General features: G+C 30.4%; 5 protein-coding genes across 8 annotated transcripts; 2 read left to right on the plus strand and 3 right to left on the minus strand.

Moving 5' to 3' along the window:
- Positions 1-1,123: 1,123 nt before the first annotated feature.
- On the plus strand, positions 1,124-1,859 carry LOC116779755 (uncharacterized). The gene is made up of 3 exons (XM_032674173.2): positions 1,124-1,340; positions 1,408-1,607; positions 1,677-1,859. Exons 1-3 carry the CDS (start codon positions 1,230-1,232, stop codon positions 1,756-1,758), a joined length of 393 nt encoding a protein of 130 aa, XP_032530064.1. The 5' UTR covers positions 1,124-1,229; the 3' UTR covers positions 1,759-1,859.
- Positions 1,860-2,003: 144 nt separating this feature from the next.
- LOC116779673 (dnaJ homolog subfamily C member 7) lies at positions 2,004-5,520 on the minus strand. Its single transcript, XM_032674068.2, has 8 exons — positions 5,359-5,520; positions 4,857-5,107; positions 4,125-4,323; positions 3,904-4,042; positions 3,638-3,755; positions 3,152-3,569; positions 2,903-3,078; positions 2,004-2,472 (listed from the first exon to the last, which is right to left on the minus strand). Exons 1-8 carry the CDS (start codon positions 5,424-5,426, stop codon positions 2,360-2,362), a joined length of 1,482 nt encoding a protein of 493 aa, XP_032529959.2. The 5' UTR covers positions 5,427-5,520; the 3' UTR covers positions 2,004-2,359.
- A 254-nt stretch (positions 5,521-5,774) lies between these two features.
- On the plus strand, positions 5,775-7,357 carry LOC116765216 (dolichyldiphosphatase 1-like). Its single transcript, XM_032654632.2, has 5 exons — positions 5,775-6,014; positions 6,133-6,233; positions 6,302-6,480; positions 6,611-6,838; positions 7,087-7,357. The coding sequence occupies exons 1-5, from the start codon at positions 5,918-5,920 to the stop codon at positions 7,217-7,219; spliced, it is 738 nt and encodes a 245-aa protein (XP_032510523.1). The 5' UTR covers positions 5,775-5,917; the 3' UTR covers positions 7,220-7,357.
- Positions 7,358-9,930: 2,573 nt separating this feature from the next.
- LOC116765304 (uncharacterized) lies at positions 9,931-14,474 on the minus strand. Of its 4 annotated transcripts, none has more exons than XM_061521349.1 (5): positions 14,337-14,474; positions 10,862-11,011; positions 10,594-10,788; positions 10,130-10,202; positions 9,931-10,047 (listed from the first exon to the last, which is right to left on the minus strand). In XM_061521349.1, exons 1-5 carry the CDS (start codon positions 14,367-14,369, stop codon positions 9,995-9,997), a joined length of 504 nt encoding a protein of 167 aa, XP_061377333.1. In that variant the 5' UTR covers positions 14,370-14,474; the 3' UTR covers positions 9,931-9,994. The 4 variants fall into 4 exon arrangements, with proteins under 4 accessions (XP_061377333.1, XP_032510641.1, XP_032510640.1 ...); XM_032654750.2 differs by lacking the exon at positions 14,337-14,474 and adding an exon at positions 11,126-12,200; XM_032654749.2 differs by lacking the exon at positions 14,337-14,474 and adding an exon at positions 11,105-12,200 and having other exon boundaries at positions 10,874-11,011.
- Positions 14,290-15,460, minus strand: LOC116765273 (protein Dr1). The gene is made up of 3 exons (XM_032654710.2): positions 14,930-15,460; positions 14,659-14,822; positions 14,290-14,502 (listed from the first exon to the last, which is right to left on the minus strand). The coding sequence occupies exons 1-3, from the start codon at positions 15,168-15,170 to the stop codon at positions 14,347-14,349; spliced, it is 561 nt and encodes a 186-aa protein (XP_032510601.1). The 5' UTR covers positions 15,171-15,460; the 3' UTR covers positions 14,290-14,346.
- Between the last annotated feature and the right edge of the window lie 166 nt (positions 15,461-15,626).

A 15,626-nucleotide genomic window follows, 5' to 3' on the forward strand; every position in this document is an offset into this window, starting at 1 on the left:
TTATTAAAATATTTAATTGCTACATTATTATGTAGTAAATTTCTGAATATTAGGATTGCACTATATATATGATATATTTTGTGAGGTGTGTATAGTGTCTTCCAAAATCTTTATCATAAACATGGTGATAGAGTAAATGAATTTTGTCTATTCATATTTTAATATTAATTGCTGTAATATTTAAAAACTGTATTACAATTGTTTTCATTTACTTAATTATGGCAAAAATAATTTATAAATCATTATTAAAGCTTGGTGTTATAATACTATGTTTCTAAATATTAATTGACAAATTAATGTATTTTATTGTTGCAATGTACCACATCCCTCTAAGGCAGTCATTACCTCCATTGAGGATAATGCAAAGAAAAGGGGGATATATAAAATGCTGACTCCACCCTTTTCAATTTATAATAATACAAAAGGACTATTATAAGCAGACATTTTACTTAATATAGAAATGTAATTTTATTTTCGCATTTATTTTCAATGACAACTATTGACCAATTATTTTTGTTACAGGTGCACAAGTTTTGGAAGAAACAGCTATTGTAACTTTCTCTACCTGTGTATGCAATAAAATTTAAAAAACCCACATTGTGTTTCCTTCCTGTGAACAAACCCAATATACAAATACAACTTACTCTAATAAAAGATACTTAATGTTTCTGAATGTGAATATTTGATATTAACTTATTTTTTACTTATCATAAATATTAAGAACACCTCTTTTAGATGAAATCCTTGTTAAGATTTAATAAAGAAGTTACTAACGTTGTTATCAATCAATGCCAAAATTAAGATCTGGTGTATTTATGTCGGGGTTTTTATATTGTAGGCTTAAAGCCTCCGAGAATTTTGTCTTTAAATATGTAAAAATCCGAATTTTTCTTCAATCGATATGTTGGTATATTTTAGATTTTTCAGGTTTTGCGTTGTTTTTTTTTCTTAATTTATATATGAATTAAAAATTACGGAGTTCTATAAAGCTATTGTTAGTAAAATCATGTTATTAACACTGTTAGGTTATATTGAGCTCTTCATTATTATTACAAAATATATATTACGCAAAATTGTTTGATGGGTTCCATTATTTTTTTTAATATATCGTACCTACTTGTATTTATAATACAATAAACATTAAATGACAATTCAATTATTAACTTCATTTTACAATTCCATTCGGCTATTTCGACTAAAATAGAAAGAAAACTCCATAGATTTGAAAAATGGGGCGCATGTCTGGCATTAAATGGGAAAAAGCAACTCAATGTAGACCAGTGCATAATATTATTTCATCAGATTTTCCTAAATATAATCCACAACCTTGGAAGTTTATGGTGATTTCTTTATTTAATTCGTTTAACTTATATGACATTTTCTTAAACTTCTATTATAATTTCAAAGGAAGGAAAGTCTCGTATCCAATGGCTTTTGTCATATGAATATCAAAGAATGTGGTTCGAAGAGAGGGAAGCTTGGAAGAAGCGCATGTATCCCGAAAATACTACTGTAAATGTAGATATAGTGAAGAGTTACGTATTGACATTCAAAACTAATCATCAGCCAACAAAGCCGGAACAAAAGAAGCCGTTTAAAATGAAAAAGTAACAACAATTTGTAAGAAACCCAATGACATTTTCTTTTCACTGCGAAATAATATTTTGTTCTTTTAGATTTGAAGGAGTGGGCAGTAAGACGGTTAATAAACGTGCTCCTGACGACAAAGCTATGCAATTCGAAAAGAAAGATTCATAAAAAATATATATATATATCTAATATTTTCTTTTTATAAGAGTATAAATTTGATATTTTTTCTTATTTGAAATCTTGTTTTAAAAATAAAGCATATTCAATTATTATTTTTTTACTTGTTATAACTTTTAAATATCCACTAGACAAACAAACAAACAAACGAAAAAGAAATAATGGACTTTTAATATCTTATAAAGCATATTATTATTAAAAGAAAGTAATTTGGGAATTACAATAAAAAACCATAATATGTATTAAATCAGTCGATGTAATGCTTTTATTGAGTATTAAAGTAACATTATTTATTTTCAGAAACATTTTCTATGATCAAGGCGTTAAGACATTTTGTAAGCCCCTAATATCAATTATAATTTAAATATTACTTTGTACTAAGATAACTACTTGGTTCTTTTATGCTAAGGCAAAGGTAAAACAAAACATTTAAAATATTTTTTTTTTGGTTTATTTTGGTATTAAAAGTGGCTAGTGTTAATTTTTGATGTAAAAACAAAGAATGAACAACTTTATTTTCTTTTAAAAAATGGAATGACAGAATCAGACATTTGTATAGACTTTTTTTTGTCTTGAAAAAAAGACCAATATACTATCCAAATTGAAAGCTAAAAGCTGATCCCGGGAAGCCTCCACCTGAAGAAAAGTCAAAACCTTGTCCACCGCCGTTAAAATAGGTTTGGAACATCATATTTGGATCAATATCTGAAACAATTAAATAATTGCTAATTGTAAATGAGGACACAAAATTTATACAAATATGGACAGAAAATTGAGTAATTTTAACACGACCAAACAAAAGCATCAAAACAATTTGTATTTAGTGTGCATGAAAATATTAAATATTTTAAATTTTAAAATACATTGAAAATGTATCGATACAATTTTTAATTACTGTTTCCTTGCAGAAATTTTCTACATCAAAACAGTTTTCATGGTACTGGCAATACTTTATTTGACAATGGAACAAGTAAATCCTGCAAATGAGTAGTTATTTCAACCCTATTCTATATATCATATTTGTCTATTGGCACAAAGTGTAGAGAGTTTTGTAATTTTGGTTATGTGATTTCAAATATACTTAATTAGACTTTAGAATACATAATAGATAATTTTATTAATGGTTAATACTAACTAATACCACCGGAACCATCATCAAGGTCCTGTCCGTGATCGTAGCGGGCTCGTTTCTTGGGGTCACTGAGCACTTCATACGCCTCCCCCACTTCCTTGAACCGACGCTCCTGTTCCCTGCGCTCGTTGTCCGGAGCCCCCGCGTGTCTGTCCGGATGGTGAACTAGAGCGCGCTTTCTGAAATGCAAAAATGCCTAACGTTAGAATAGGGAATTTGATTATTTTATGATTTTATGAATAATTTACAAACCTATAAGCTTTCTTGATATCGTCTTCTGATGCTGTTTTTTCAATGCCCAAAATCTTATAGTAGTCTTTGCGTTTGGATTTCTTTAAAGCCAATTTTGCCTCGTGGAGTAACTGTTTGTGTTCCTTATTTTTGTCGATCTTATAAAGCTTCTCGTAGTCCTTGACAGCGTCTTCGTGATTCCCCAGTTCGGCGTAACATTTGGCACGACGCAACAAAGCTTTAACATAGTTCTCATCTAACTCCAATGCGGCTGTGCAAGCCTCTGCTGCTTCTTCTATTTGATTCAACTTTGAGCACACAGTGGCTTTATTAAAATATAGTTTGGCATTGACTTTTCTGTTATTTTTATCAATAGTCAGTGCTTCGTTATACAGATTTAAAGCTTGTTGCCATCTACCCATTTTAAACGCCTCATTGCCTGAAATCAAATAAATAATTAATATAAAACAATATTTTACAGAAACAAATAAACAGACGATAATTTACCTTCCTCTTTCTTTTGTTTTAGTAGCTTGGCCTTTTTATAAGTCTCAAGGGATTTCTTGTGATCTGGTGCAAGTCTCAAAACCTGCTGGAAGTGTTTGAAGGCTTGCTCGTCTTTGTCCTGAAATAAAAAAAAAAATTAAGGTTATAATTATTTGCATGTCTGTTCTTTATAAAGTTCAAAGTTTTTATTGCATTGAAGGATTTAATAAAACAATTTAGATTCACTGGATTTTATTAAATAGCTAATAATTGAAACTATAACTCACCTCAAAATAAAGGCACAACCCACGTACATATATTGCCTCTGTGTCTAAACTATCAAATCTTAGTGAATCATTTGCTATTTCCTGAGCTTCCTGACAGCGTCCAATCATTGCAAGGCACTCGGCTTTGATAAGTTTTGCCCTATGTAAGAAGTATTATTGAAATAAATAAACAGTATCTACAAAGTAAAACTGATAATATAAATATAAGTATATTGGTTTACTTTATACTTGAAGGACTGTATTCTAAACAGCGGTCCATGCAGAAGACCACACGACGGTAGTCTCCTGCCTCCATGGCACGCTGTGCGTCTTCGTGTAACCGTCGCAGTGATTCTAATGCACGACATTCGTTCGATGCACAATCTGGCCCACCGAGTTCGCTTGCACTACGAACCGCCTGTTCTGCACCAGATATATCACCTGAAAAATATACAATGCAAAATTTATATACACTTGCTACGGATCATACTTGGTAAAGGAATAATTCTACAGTTTGTCAGTACATCAGTATGTAATCTTGAAGTGGAATAATATTATAATCTGGAAATATTATTTTAAATTAAAAAGACTATTTAAATTATATACCTATATAGTTCATTCAACATACAAATTATATAAAAAAAGTAGTAATCACTGGTGGTAAAATACAAGAAAATATTATTCTAATACTAACATTATCTAGTCTTGATTTTGGATGAAAAAATTTACTAAACATGAGAATTACTATTATCAACATTAAACCTTTTAAATAAGGTAATATTGTTATTCAATTATTTATTTAGGTATTTGTGATTTTGCACTGCCTGTAAAATTAAATTACAAGTTTTTAGAATTTCAGTAAAGAATTTAAATTTTCAGTTTTTTATTACCTTTGAAATAACCTTAACATAAACTTATTCTTTATTAAAAACTCAATAAATATGATCTGAGTGTTCACAAATATGCCGACATACCTACAGCAATATGACATTTAGCCATACGAATATATCCTTTAGTGAATGTTGGGTCCAGAGCTACAGCTTTTTGAGCATCCTCTAAAGCTTTTTTATACATCCCCAGCATCATGTAGCAGGCAGATCTGTTGCCATAATAGGCTGCATTTTCAGGACAGAGTTTGATTGCATCTTCATACATGGCCAATGCCCCCTTATAATTTTTGAATTTATAGAGATGGTTTCCGCTCTCCTTTTTTTCCTCAGCCAGTCTATGATAGAATATATTAATTAATATTAAAATTCAGTGTGGTATTGTATAAACTTTGTGTAGGTTGAAGACCAATAAGTAGGTCAAATTGAATAACTTGAATATTGACATGCATTTTTTTATGTAATGGTTCATATTCCTACATTTTATTGCAAACAAAAGTAAAGAAGTTGACAGAATTTATATTATTATGGAACAAAGATAAAAGTATTCAGCACATGATACACTATGGTCAACAACTATATGCTATACCTTTCTGGACTTTTGGGAACTAAATCATCGATTGTTAGATCCAAATCCACTACTTCTGGCTCAGCCATTTTGTATTAACTAATATTTTAGTTTTTTAAAAATTAATTGTACTTTATTTTGGCAATGGATTACGGAACCTCAAATGACAAAAGAGAATGAGTGAATGAACATTGAACTATGAAGATTGATTAACATTGTCTATACAACAAAACATAACAGCATCTACTTTAAAAAAATAAAAAAAATATTATATTTATTGAAAAAAAAAATTGTATACTTGATAAATTTCATTATTCTGGTATAGTATAATAAGTTAAGGTAATGTTAATTTTAATTTTTTGTTCATAGATTATAGCAAACATAAAGATGGGAAGACGTCACCAATGTTATGACTTATCTTGGACACTCATGCCAAAATTGTCATATTATCTTGTCACAAAATGTTTGTCGTTTGTAAGTTCGACAAGAATTTCTAATAAGTATGCTGTATTTTAGATGATATTAGTTTTAATGTAGAATATCAAAGTATTTTGGAATAGAAAACTGACACTGATTTAAAATGGATAGTACAATTTCACCCGTTAGCGAAGTTTTTATAAACAATGGTGAAATTGAATGGCAACCACTTGCTCTCACTTTAGTTGAATATCCAAAGGGTATCTATATTTTTCTATTTAATTTTAATGTAGCCGCAACACTATAAAGTAGTTTTTAAATTAATTCTCTTCTTTTTATATATTCAATTTTGTATGTTTCAAATAAATTCTCTTTCAGGTGATCTAATAGGTAAATTTTTTGCACTCACCAGCTTAGCACCATTTGGAATTGGCGCTGGGTTTGTTACTCTAATACTCTTTAGAAGGGATCTTCACACAGTGAGTAAATGTGTATAATATCAAGCAGGACAATTCAATCACAAAGTTTATAATGCTTTTTTTTTTAGATTGCATTTTTTATTGGCACATTAATCAATGAGGCTCTAAATATTGTTTTGAAACATTTAATTTGTGAATCAAGACCACTAGCAAGAGGACATTTATATAATGAATATGGAATGCCATCATCACATGCTCAATTTACATGGTTTTTTAGCATTTATGTCTTATATTTCTTTATAATAAGGTAATAAATACAACATATTTTAAAATATAACAATTTTCTAAGATACATACAATGTGTAAATAAAAAGAAATATTAGAATATTTTATTAGTATATTGTGCACTAATGATAATTAAGGAAATTATATTTCAGGCTGCATCATATAAACAATAATAGTATTATATCAGCAGTATGGAGGGTTGTTATAGTAGGCAGCTGTTTGGCTCTAGCTTTAATTGTGAGTATAGGACGAGTGTACCTACACTACCATACTACAGCACAAGTAGTTGTAGGAGGTATTATAGGATTCATGTTTGCAACTATATGGTTCACTGTAGTACATAGAGTACTAACACCGTATTTCCCTCAACTAGTAAGTCTGTAAGTATATTTTGATATTTTTGTTCATATAAATAATTTTAAAAATATTCTGATTGTTAATATAATAAATAAGTGAAAATAAATTTTTAATAAGTAGAAAATTATACATAGCGAAATAATAAACAAAAACAAGAATACACACAATCTTATACATAAGAATCGAATTTTTTTCGAGAGAAAGTTTTTAAATTTTATCACATACTATCATAGTTTGCTATTGTTTATAGCTATATATTCTTGATTTTCAGTAAGCTATGTGAAATGTTAATGATAAGAGATACAACATTAATTCCCAATGTGTTGTGGTTCGAGTACACCACATCAAGACAGGAAGCTAGGACTCGTGGTCGCAAGATGGCCGCGTTGAAGCCGACCCAATGACGGTGCGCCTGCGCACGCTCCACGTACTGCAGCTTAAAGCGCGCGTGACGCTTGATAGCCGCCGGAGTCATAGCGCTTCTTGGCGGCTTTATTATAACAAAATCAGAACCACGTTCAATATTATCATATTGAAAATTATTTATTTTGAGTTTTATTTATTTTATTTCTTTATGTGCTATAAATTAAAGACCTTCGTGAACAAAAACATACAAATAAAAATTTCGTCTAGTGACACTATTAAAATATAAGAACTCTATTATCATAAGAGTAGTTGTTAAAAACGTGTTGTGCTTAGATAATAACAATTTAGTATTGTTCCTTATGATTAGTTTATTTTTGTGATGAAAATAATTAGGGCGTTAAAATACACATAATTAGTATATTTCATGCATAATCCATATTTTGTCATTTAATATTCACTGCGTGTTTGATAATAGGTAAGACGCATGTAAAACATTTATGTAATGGTTGTAAATAGCAAAATTTTGTACAGAAATTGACAAACGCAACAATATTTACATCACTGAATGTTTCGCTTGATATGCCGTCCAATTTTACCAATAGTGCTAGATGATATGATGAACAATAGTTGAAGTATACATTTAGATTAAATAATGTCAAAGAAAACATATATAAATATATATACATATAAACTATTCATACGTGGTACATTATAACTTCAAAATACCAAGTGGTAAACATTAAATACTCTTTAGACTCTAATATAGACAAACGTAGTATATAATTTAGAATTTTATTTTAATTTATAAATACCCAAAGATCATAGGAATTTTTGCAGCTATAGTGTTGTTTTGGTTGGCTTTGACTGGGTGAAATAATAAAAGGCTGCTACGTTAGTGCCTAAGTAATCAAAGAGCAAGTGTATAAATCGTTGCAGACTCTGATCGAAATGGGTTCCTGCATATTTAAATTCGCTTCACTCTGTTGAGTGAAGTTTACTACTTAAGGACATAAACTCGATAATATATTCATGTCACGAAAAATAAAAGTCCTGTTAAGAATCCACAGAAGATCAATAGCCCTTCAAAAGAATTTTTGGCCCAGCCCTTGCTTAATCCGGTACTGAGCAACGCTTCTGCCATATATTAAATTGAGGAAATTATCGCTTGTATATAATAAATTACAGCAGAAAATAATACACTTTTATTATTATTTATGTTTTAAGACGAAATTAATTAAAAGAGTAGGAGCGTCTGTCATAGGATCTGGGATCCATTCAAGGTCGTGACAAAAATGGTCAGGCGTGAGCAACATTTATGTAAAACCGAACCAAAAATGCCATAAGGAAATGCATACATGCCGTTAAACGATTTAGTATAGAACCCATAAAGGTTCTATAAAGATTTGGGAGAGAGAGCTAAACAAGGCAGTTGTTTTTTTATTTGTTTATTACTTTTCGTTCTTCCGCGAATAAGTAAATCGTAGACCGGTGTCCATAATAATCGAGTGAAAAGTAAAATATACACATATTAATATTTTAACCTACATATGTAAACTTGTTTTATATATTAGATACCCAGATTTAAAATGAAATTATGCGTTTTGTTATTTACGTTTACATGTAATCCTATGAAGTTTAGACGATACCAAATTTATTGTATTTATAAATTTGGTAGGTGGGCATTGGATGTATCGTCGACGACAGGAACCTGATTACTGACATACAATATCACTAATTATCTCATATTATTTTCTGTTATATATACTTCCAAGCTTCTAAATATTAGAAATATTTAATAAATAAAAATTCATAGTACAATTATAGTAATTGCGTTTAAAATTAAATAATTCGATTATTTATTTATTTTTTCCTTCTCTTAATAACTACTTTAATTTTAATGTAGTCTTTAAATAGAATAGATAGTTCTAGTTCATATGTATAAACTTAATTAATAAACTATAAGAACTAGACTTCATGGCAATATTTAGGGATCAATAGAAAAGCGATATAGACGTTCTCATGTAAATAATATAGAAATTATAAAACTTAATGTAAAATGATGAAATGGCGGTTTAGATAGTTTAAAATATCTTCAAATTAATTTATCTCTTCTAATTATATATTGATTGAAAAGTACTTTTGATGTTAATCCTTCTAAATATTTGTATCTTCTAATTTATAACTTTGCGCTGCCTATAGAAAATAATTCGTTAAACAATAGCTATGTAAATTATACAAAATTATCTTGTAAAATTTAAATGCCTTAAATACGCTCAAAGCCCAGAAATAAAATGTTAGAAAAACATTAATCCTTTTATTATCTTTTGCCCTTATGTTTATTCTAGTGATTTGTCTGTGACCTCAGCAAGAGTTTGTATAGCTAACTTGGGTATAACTTTTCTAGAGATAGATATTAGGACACTATAGGTGTAGTTATAGCTTTTATGATTAGAGTATTTTATATACTTCACTAAGTTTGTCATTTCATGAATAGATCGGTAGTGTTGTGATATATATCCTTAGTTAACAATGATATTTGATATGACAAGAACAATTTTTAAACAATGGTAAATTGATTAAAAATGTTCATATATGTGAACCGAAACCAATAAAAATTACAAAATATCATTTAATTTTAAAATATGGTAAACTAATAATATACTTCACAATTTATTAGAACATCTTAGTTCTCATGTTACAAATAATTAATTATGAAAGATCTATACAATGACAAAAAAAAAAAAAAACATTTTGTTAGCGAGGTTATTTATTACATTTGTATGAGGTGGCTTTGTATTGTTTTATGCATTATTTTACTTTTCTTCATCAGTCTCCTCTGTATCGGCTTCGTAGTCGCTTAATAAATCTTAATTACAAAACAAACATACATATTAATATTAAAAGGTTATTTAAGAACAATTTAAAAAAGAAGTCAAAAAATTACTTACATCTACTTTGAAAGCTGGATTCCTTTGAGCAGCAGGGCGGTGTGTTGTATTCGCTTACAGTTTCTAACCATTTCTAGAAAAAATAATAGATTTTTTAATAATTTGAAATTAAATTCCCAAACAACTTCCCTGATATATCTCTATGGACTTCCAGGTTGGAGATTAGTAAAAAAGGAATAAGTATGTAATTTTATATTTGCTACCAAATGAAAGTAAATAAATTAACCATCATGAATTGTTTTTCAATAGCCGCTATAGGAATTTCGATAAGTCACAAAACGAAATTTCTTGCAACATCTTACGCAAAAGATGGACCAAGAATTTGACACATGTTATGGAATGAGCAAGCTTCACTAATTACTAATCACTCAGTATTTTAAAGATAATGCTTTGTTAACTGTTACAAAATTATTATAGAACGTTTTTAAGCAACCGTAAGATGTTGGGGTCCTAACATTCTTTACCTTATCACTAGGAATAAGGCGGTTAACTTTTTTCATGAAAGCGAAGTTGGCTTTTTGCCCCACTAGATGTTTGGTAACTTCAGTAGTAGACATTGCTTTATTTAGCATCCCTTCGACCATTTCTGGATCCTCTTCGAGCAATTGAGGAAACATAAGCATAAGTGGTTTCATTTGGGGACCTTCCTCACATTCAACCTACAATTACAGTTAAATAACTTAATTACTGGACAATTCAGTTATGAAAAATTAAAATATGTAAATATTTTACGAGCTGCAATACAGCCTCATCATTGTTGTTGTCTAATTTTGAATTGCTGGGAGTTTGTACAATATCAACCCATTCAGAGTCTTTAGCAGCCAACAAAGTGCACTGTGGTTCTTGAGTAGTGTGGCCGATGGCGAAACTGCTTCCAACCGTCTGAAATACAATAACAAAGCTCAATTAAAATAATTTGTCACTTCAACGTTCATTTAGATATTTAAATAAAAGTTAAAATAAAAGATATAGTACTATGTTAAAAGTATTATTTACAGGTGTATTCGGTCTTGTGGTTATCAATGTTTTACGCTTTGGTCGCTTATTTTTTTGTTTATATGAGTCATGGCCATTCATATTGTGGATTTCATTTTGATTTTTTTTTTATACTAATCTTTTAAACTGAAAAATATAGTTGGAAATACTTTATATCTGTTCTATCAGTAGTATGTTGACAATTTGTAACAGGATTACTGAAATATCCAATAGACAAATCAAACCATAATAAATTAATGACATGGATAAAATGAGGTTTTATGTGGTTTAAAATAGTTATAGCTACAGATATTTTTTTTATTTATAAGTTACTGTAATATTGTAGTACTTATTTTTGATTATTAAGATAGGACTCTAAATAAAGAACCTATAAATATCATCGCCTAAGTTTGCATCGTCACATTCTGAGGGTTGACAGTTTTACATTCGTAAATCTTCGCATTGTATATTTTATTAATATCATCTATTTAATAAATAAGATAAGGGCAATGATTGGTATGTAGTGCGACGATGCAAATTTGTAGAGCCTAGAGGTATTTCCAATACAAATTATCGGCAACGGATTGCTTGCTTGATCTAGCTCTGGGTGCCGAATATTTAAATCACACAAATTCCCTAAATCTAATTTACTTTTTAAGAAAATAGAATCAAAAATTTTAAATGTAGGTATTTCATGTCACAAAAAAGTGAAACTGCGCATTGCTTCTATTTGAAGTCGCTCGCATTAGTATTAAGTACATAAGAATCTATAGTACAAAAAGCCTACATGCCCCGCGTTTGCTTAATCCGCCAATTTATATTAAAATGAAGAAAACGAACGAGTTTTTTCCTTTATAACCATATTAAAAAAATATCCTATCGTCCTCCTAGGCAATTCAGAATTCACTTTTCATGTGCAATGTTTTCAGTACCATGGAAAACTTATAGATTTGTCCTATAACCCAAGAAGTTTGTTTTATGGATTTTTTTTTGGTCGTAATTGTTGAATTGGTATTTGACATATTATATACTTGCAAAAACGGAGTAACACTTTATTTTTATAGAAATTTGTAATTTTTGGAAGCCAGTTCATAATAATTTTATCTACACCAGTAAAAAATTGGATACAAAAAAGTACTACTTACTTGATTTGGGATCAATCAATTTCAAAAATATTGTCTTCATAATTTTAATTTATTCACATTTCATAATAATTTGATTTTTAAGGACCTCTAGTAGTATTGTTGATTTGACCTTTTGGGTACCAGATACTTACACTCTTTTTATATGAGGTTGATTTACCACGCGAAGACCACGGTCAATTAGTAATCCATTACTCTTTTGCGCCCGTATGTAAAGTACAGCCTGCGCAATAAGTAACGACTAGAAGAGTCGTTACCTATTGCGCAGGCATCTTCCTACTAGAAAGTAGGAAGATTATTTAACAACCTTCTTCATTATTAAATCTATTTTCAACAACACATTGTAATCTCGACAGAGACAAGAAATTTAATCTCAGGAAAACTTTGTTATAGGATATTCAAGATATATACTTCTTCCTACTTTAGTATATTTTTGTTAAGGTTCTTGACCAATTACGTAATTTTAGTTTTGTTATATGGGGAATTCCCATCATGACATCATTACATCGTTCCCAAAAGACAAAGATGCCCCAGAACTAGAGTCAAGACTTCAATTAGACAACCAGTTTAGGATATGAGCACAAAGTAACACAGTAGGGTTAGGATCAAGTAGGAAAGCCCAAGATACGGATATTTTGAAGTCCTTTATTCGGCAAGACGAGAATGCTAAATATAAGATCCATGTAATGAGTTTAGAGATGCAGAACGAGTCGTTAGACATAGGAGATTTTTGCATCCAATTAGCACTAAAAGGGCGCTCCTTAATTCGTGATTGGTCGCCAGCATTTCTAAAATTTTATCTCAATGCGTTCCAAATGATACTCCCAGATCAGAGTAATTTAGTAAGATGGGGTAGAGGTACCGAAAAAACTTGCTATATCCGTGGGACGGCAGTTGGAACTGTTAAGCATTTGCTGGTCGAATGTAAGATACTTCTCGATAGCGGTCAATACTAGCGTCATTACGTTAGGGTTCTGGAAATCATACGTGAGGCGGTTAGTCTTTCAGTAGCAAGAGCGCAAAGGGAAATAACCACAAACGAGCGATCAATAGGTTTTCTGAGAGATGGCACTAGGGCTATAAAATCAAACGTCAAGTCTTACTCTATCCTTAAAGTGGCTTCGGATTGGACTATAATGATAGATAGGTATGAGAAACAAAACAAAATTCCAGAGTATATTTGTGCGTAGGCCTCCAGACCAGACATATTTATGTATTCGCAAATTTTAATGCGCGTTGTGATAATAGAGCTTACGGTTCCTTGGGAAACCAATATCCCGAAAAAGACCATACCGTTAAGGTTAATAAATATTATGAGCTTAGTAACGAACTCACTAGAAATAGGTTCGTCGTGGATAAAGTGGGAGCGAGAGGTATAACGGCTGAATTTCTCTACAATCTACTAAAAGACTTGGGCCTGTCCAGAACTAACATCAATTCATTCTTGGAACGTACTTCAAAGGCAGCCCTTGTAAGTTCTTTTCAAATTTGGTAAGGTAGAGAGAGGAGCTTGGACAGTAGAGGTGAGCATTTAACGCGCGTTACATAGGGGCCCCTTAAACCTACACCTGGGTCGCAAGTCCGAGGCACTGTTGAAGCTCCTCTCCCTGCAACGCGATGGACCCGGCATCCGCACGGTAAATCCATTAGATGCAAAGAGGTTTCGTCTCTGCTTATATAAAAATCTTTATATATATAGTTTCAAAAATACCTCAATAGTATATGTAGTTAAAAACATATTATTTTAACTGTTTAAATTACTTTGTTTCAAAATTATTTAATTTTACATTATTATAAAAATACCTGAATATTTAAACATTAAAATACAGCACAGCTATCTCTTATTAACTCGAGGGATATTTCTCGTTGCATTCACCATTAGTCCATAACAATAATCAACATAGTTCTTATGTGAATGACAAATAATGACGTATCTTACCTATACTTTCTACCATGCATAAGGCAAAAAGATTCCCAATTAAACTGGTAATTAAATTAAGAAGAACATCTTTCAAGAATGTATACAAATTAATATGTATGAAATTTTTACTTCAAAGTATATTAATTTTTTATGACAATGGGTTAATCACAATTGGTTTATTAGGAATAGTCATCATCATCATCTTCTTGTGACTCCTGTTTCAGACCAGATGGTGGCGGTATGTAGGACTGAGGCATTCCATCAGCACCGGCAAGACCTTGTTGCTGCAGTAATAACCACTGCTGCTGTTCCTGCTTTGCTTGTTCTTCTCTAGCCTTAAGCACAATAAATTTTTATTTATATATTGCAATATTGAAAATAGTAAATATTTGAGGCAAACAATTCTAATTTATGTACAATTAATTTGTACTATTTGAGCCTATCTTCAAGGATCTTAATAGTTAATTTAAAAAGTATATCAAATAGGTTACCTTTGCAAACAATTCTTGTTGTTGTCTAAATAGCTCTTCTTCTGGGATACCAAGATTTTCTAATCTAGTACTTTGTCTTCTTCGCTTTGCAGCCACTGCTTTACAATCTTTAAGGACCGCCTCGGCTTCAACTGTATAATCACTAAATCCTAATCTATCCAAAGCTGAAAACAATTAATTTTATTAAAAAATTATAGCCAAATCTTTAATTTCATCTTCATTTGAATTGATATCTGTGAACAAGTTATCTAATAAATAAATAAAAACATACCCATAAGAACATGTTCAGCATTAATCGTTTTCTTGTTACTTTGATTACAAACTTCATTGGCTTCTGAACTGATAAGATGAATGAATTCTGTACAGCAATTAAGAATCAATTCTCTTGATTCAAACGCTACGCGTACAGAAGGTACTAATTCTTTAATCATCTTGTTTATACTTGCTCTAGGTAAAGTAAGTTCGTCTTCTTCCGAAGGTGGAGGGCACAATTCTCTCTCAGGACTCCCCATCTTTTTTTGATTTGCTTGTCATTAACCGTTGCTAATTAATAATAATTATAACATATGTTTTTTATTAATCAGCTGATTTGCTGAGTTTTTTATTGTTTCACAAAATTATTTTATGATTGTGTCTACCTTTCAAAAGTATCAAAATCAATTTTGAAACGAAAGTAATTGTAATGTCGTGTTACTATTCATACGTACAAAAGAACAACATTTTGTTAGTGTGAAGGAAAGTGACCACTAGTTGTAAGGACTACAAATTATAATAGGTGGTAACTCCTCTAAATTTACGCATTTGATACTGTCAGATCGGTCTCCAGAGATAAAAAAAAAACTGAGTATTGTATAGCAGGGCAAAGTTTGTCGAATATGAAATACATAATGGTTACTGGAACACAAGAGAATAAAAAAAATATTTATAATCAGAGAATATAAAAAAATATATATATTAGGAACCAAACT

This window comes from Danaus plexippus, chromosome 2 (assembly GCF_018135715.1).
Source record: "Danaus plexippus chromosome 2, MEX_DaPlex, whole genome shotgun sequence".
Taxonomy (NCBI): Eukaryota; Metazoa; Arthropoda; class Insecta; order Lepidoptera; family Nymphalidae; genus Danaus; species Danaus plexippus.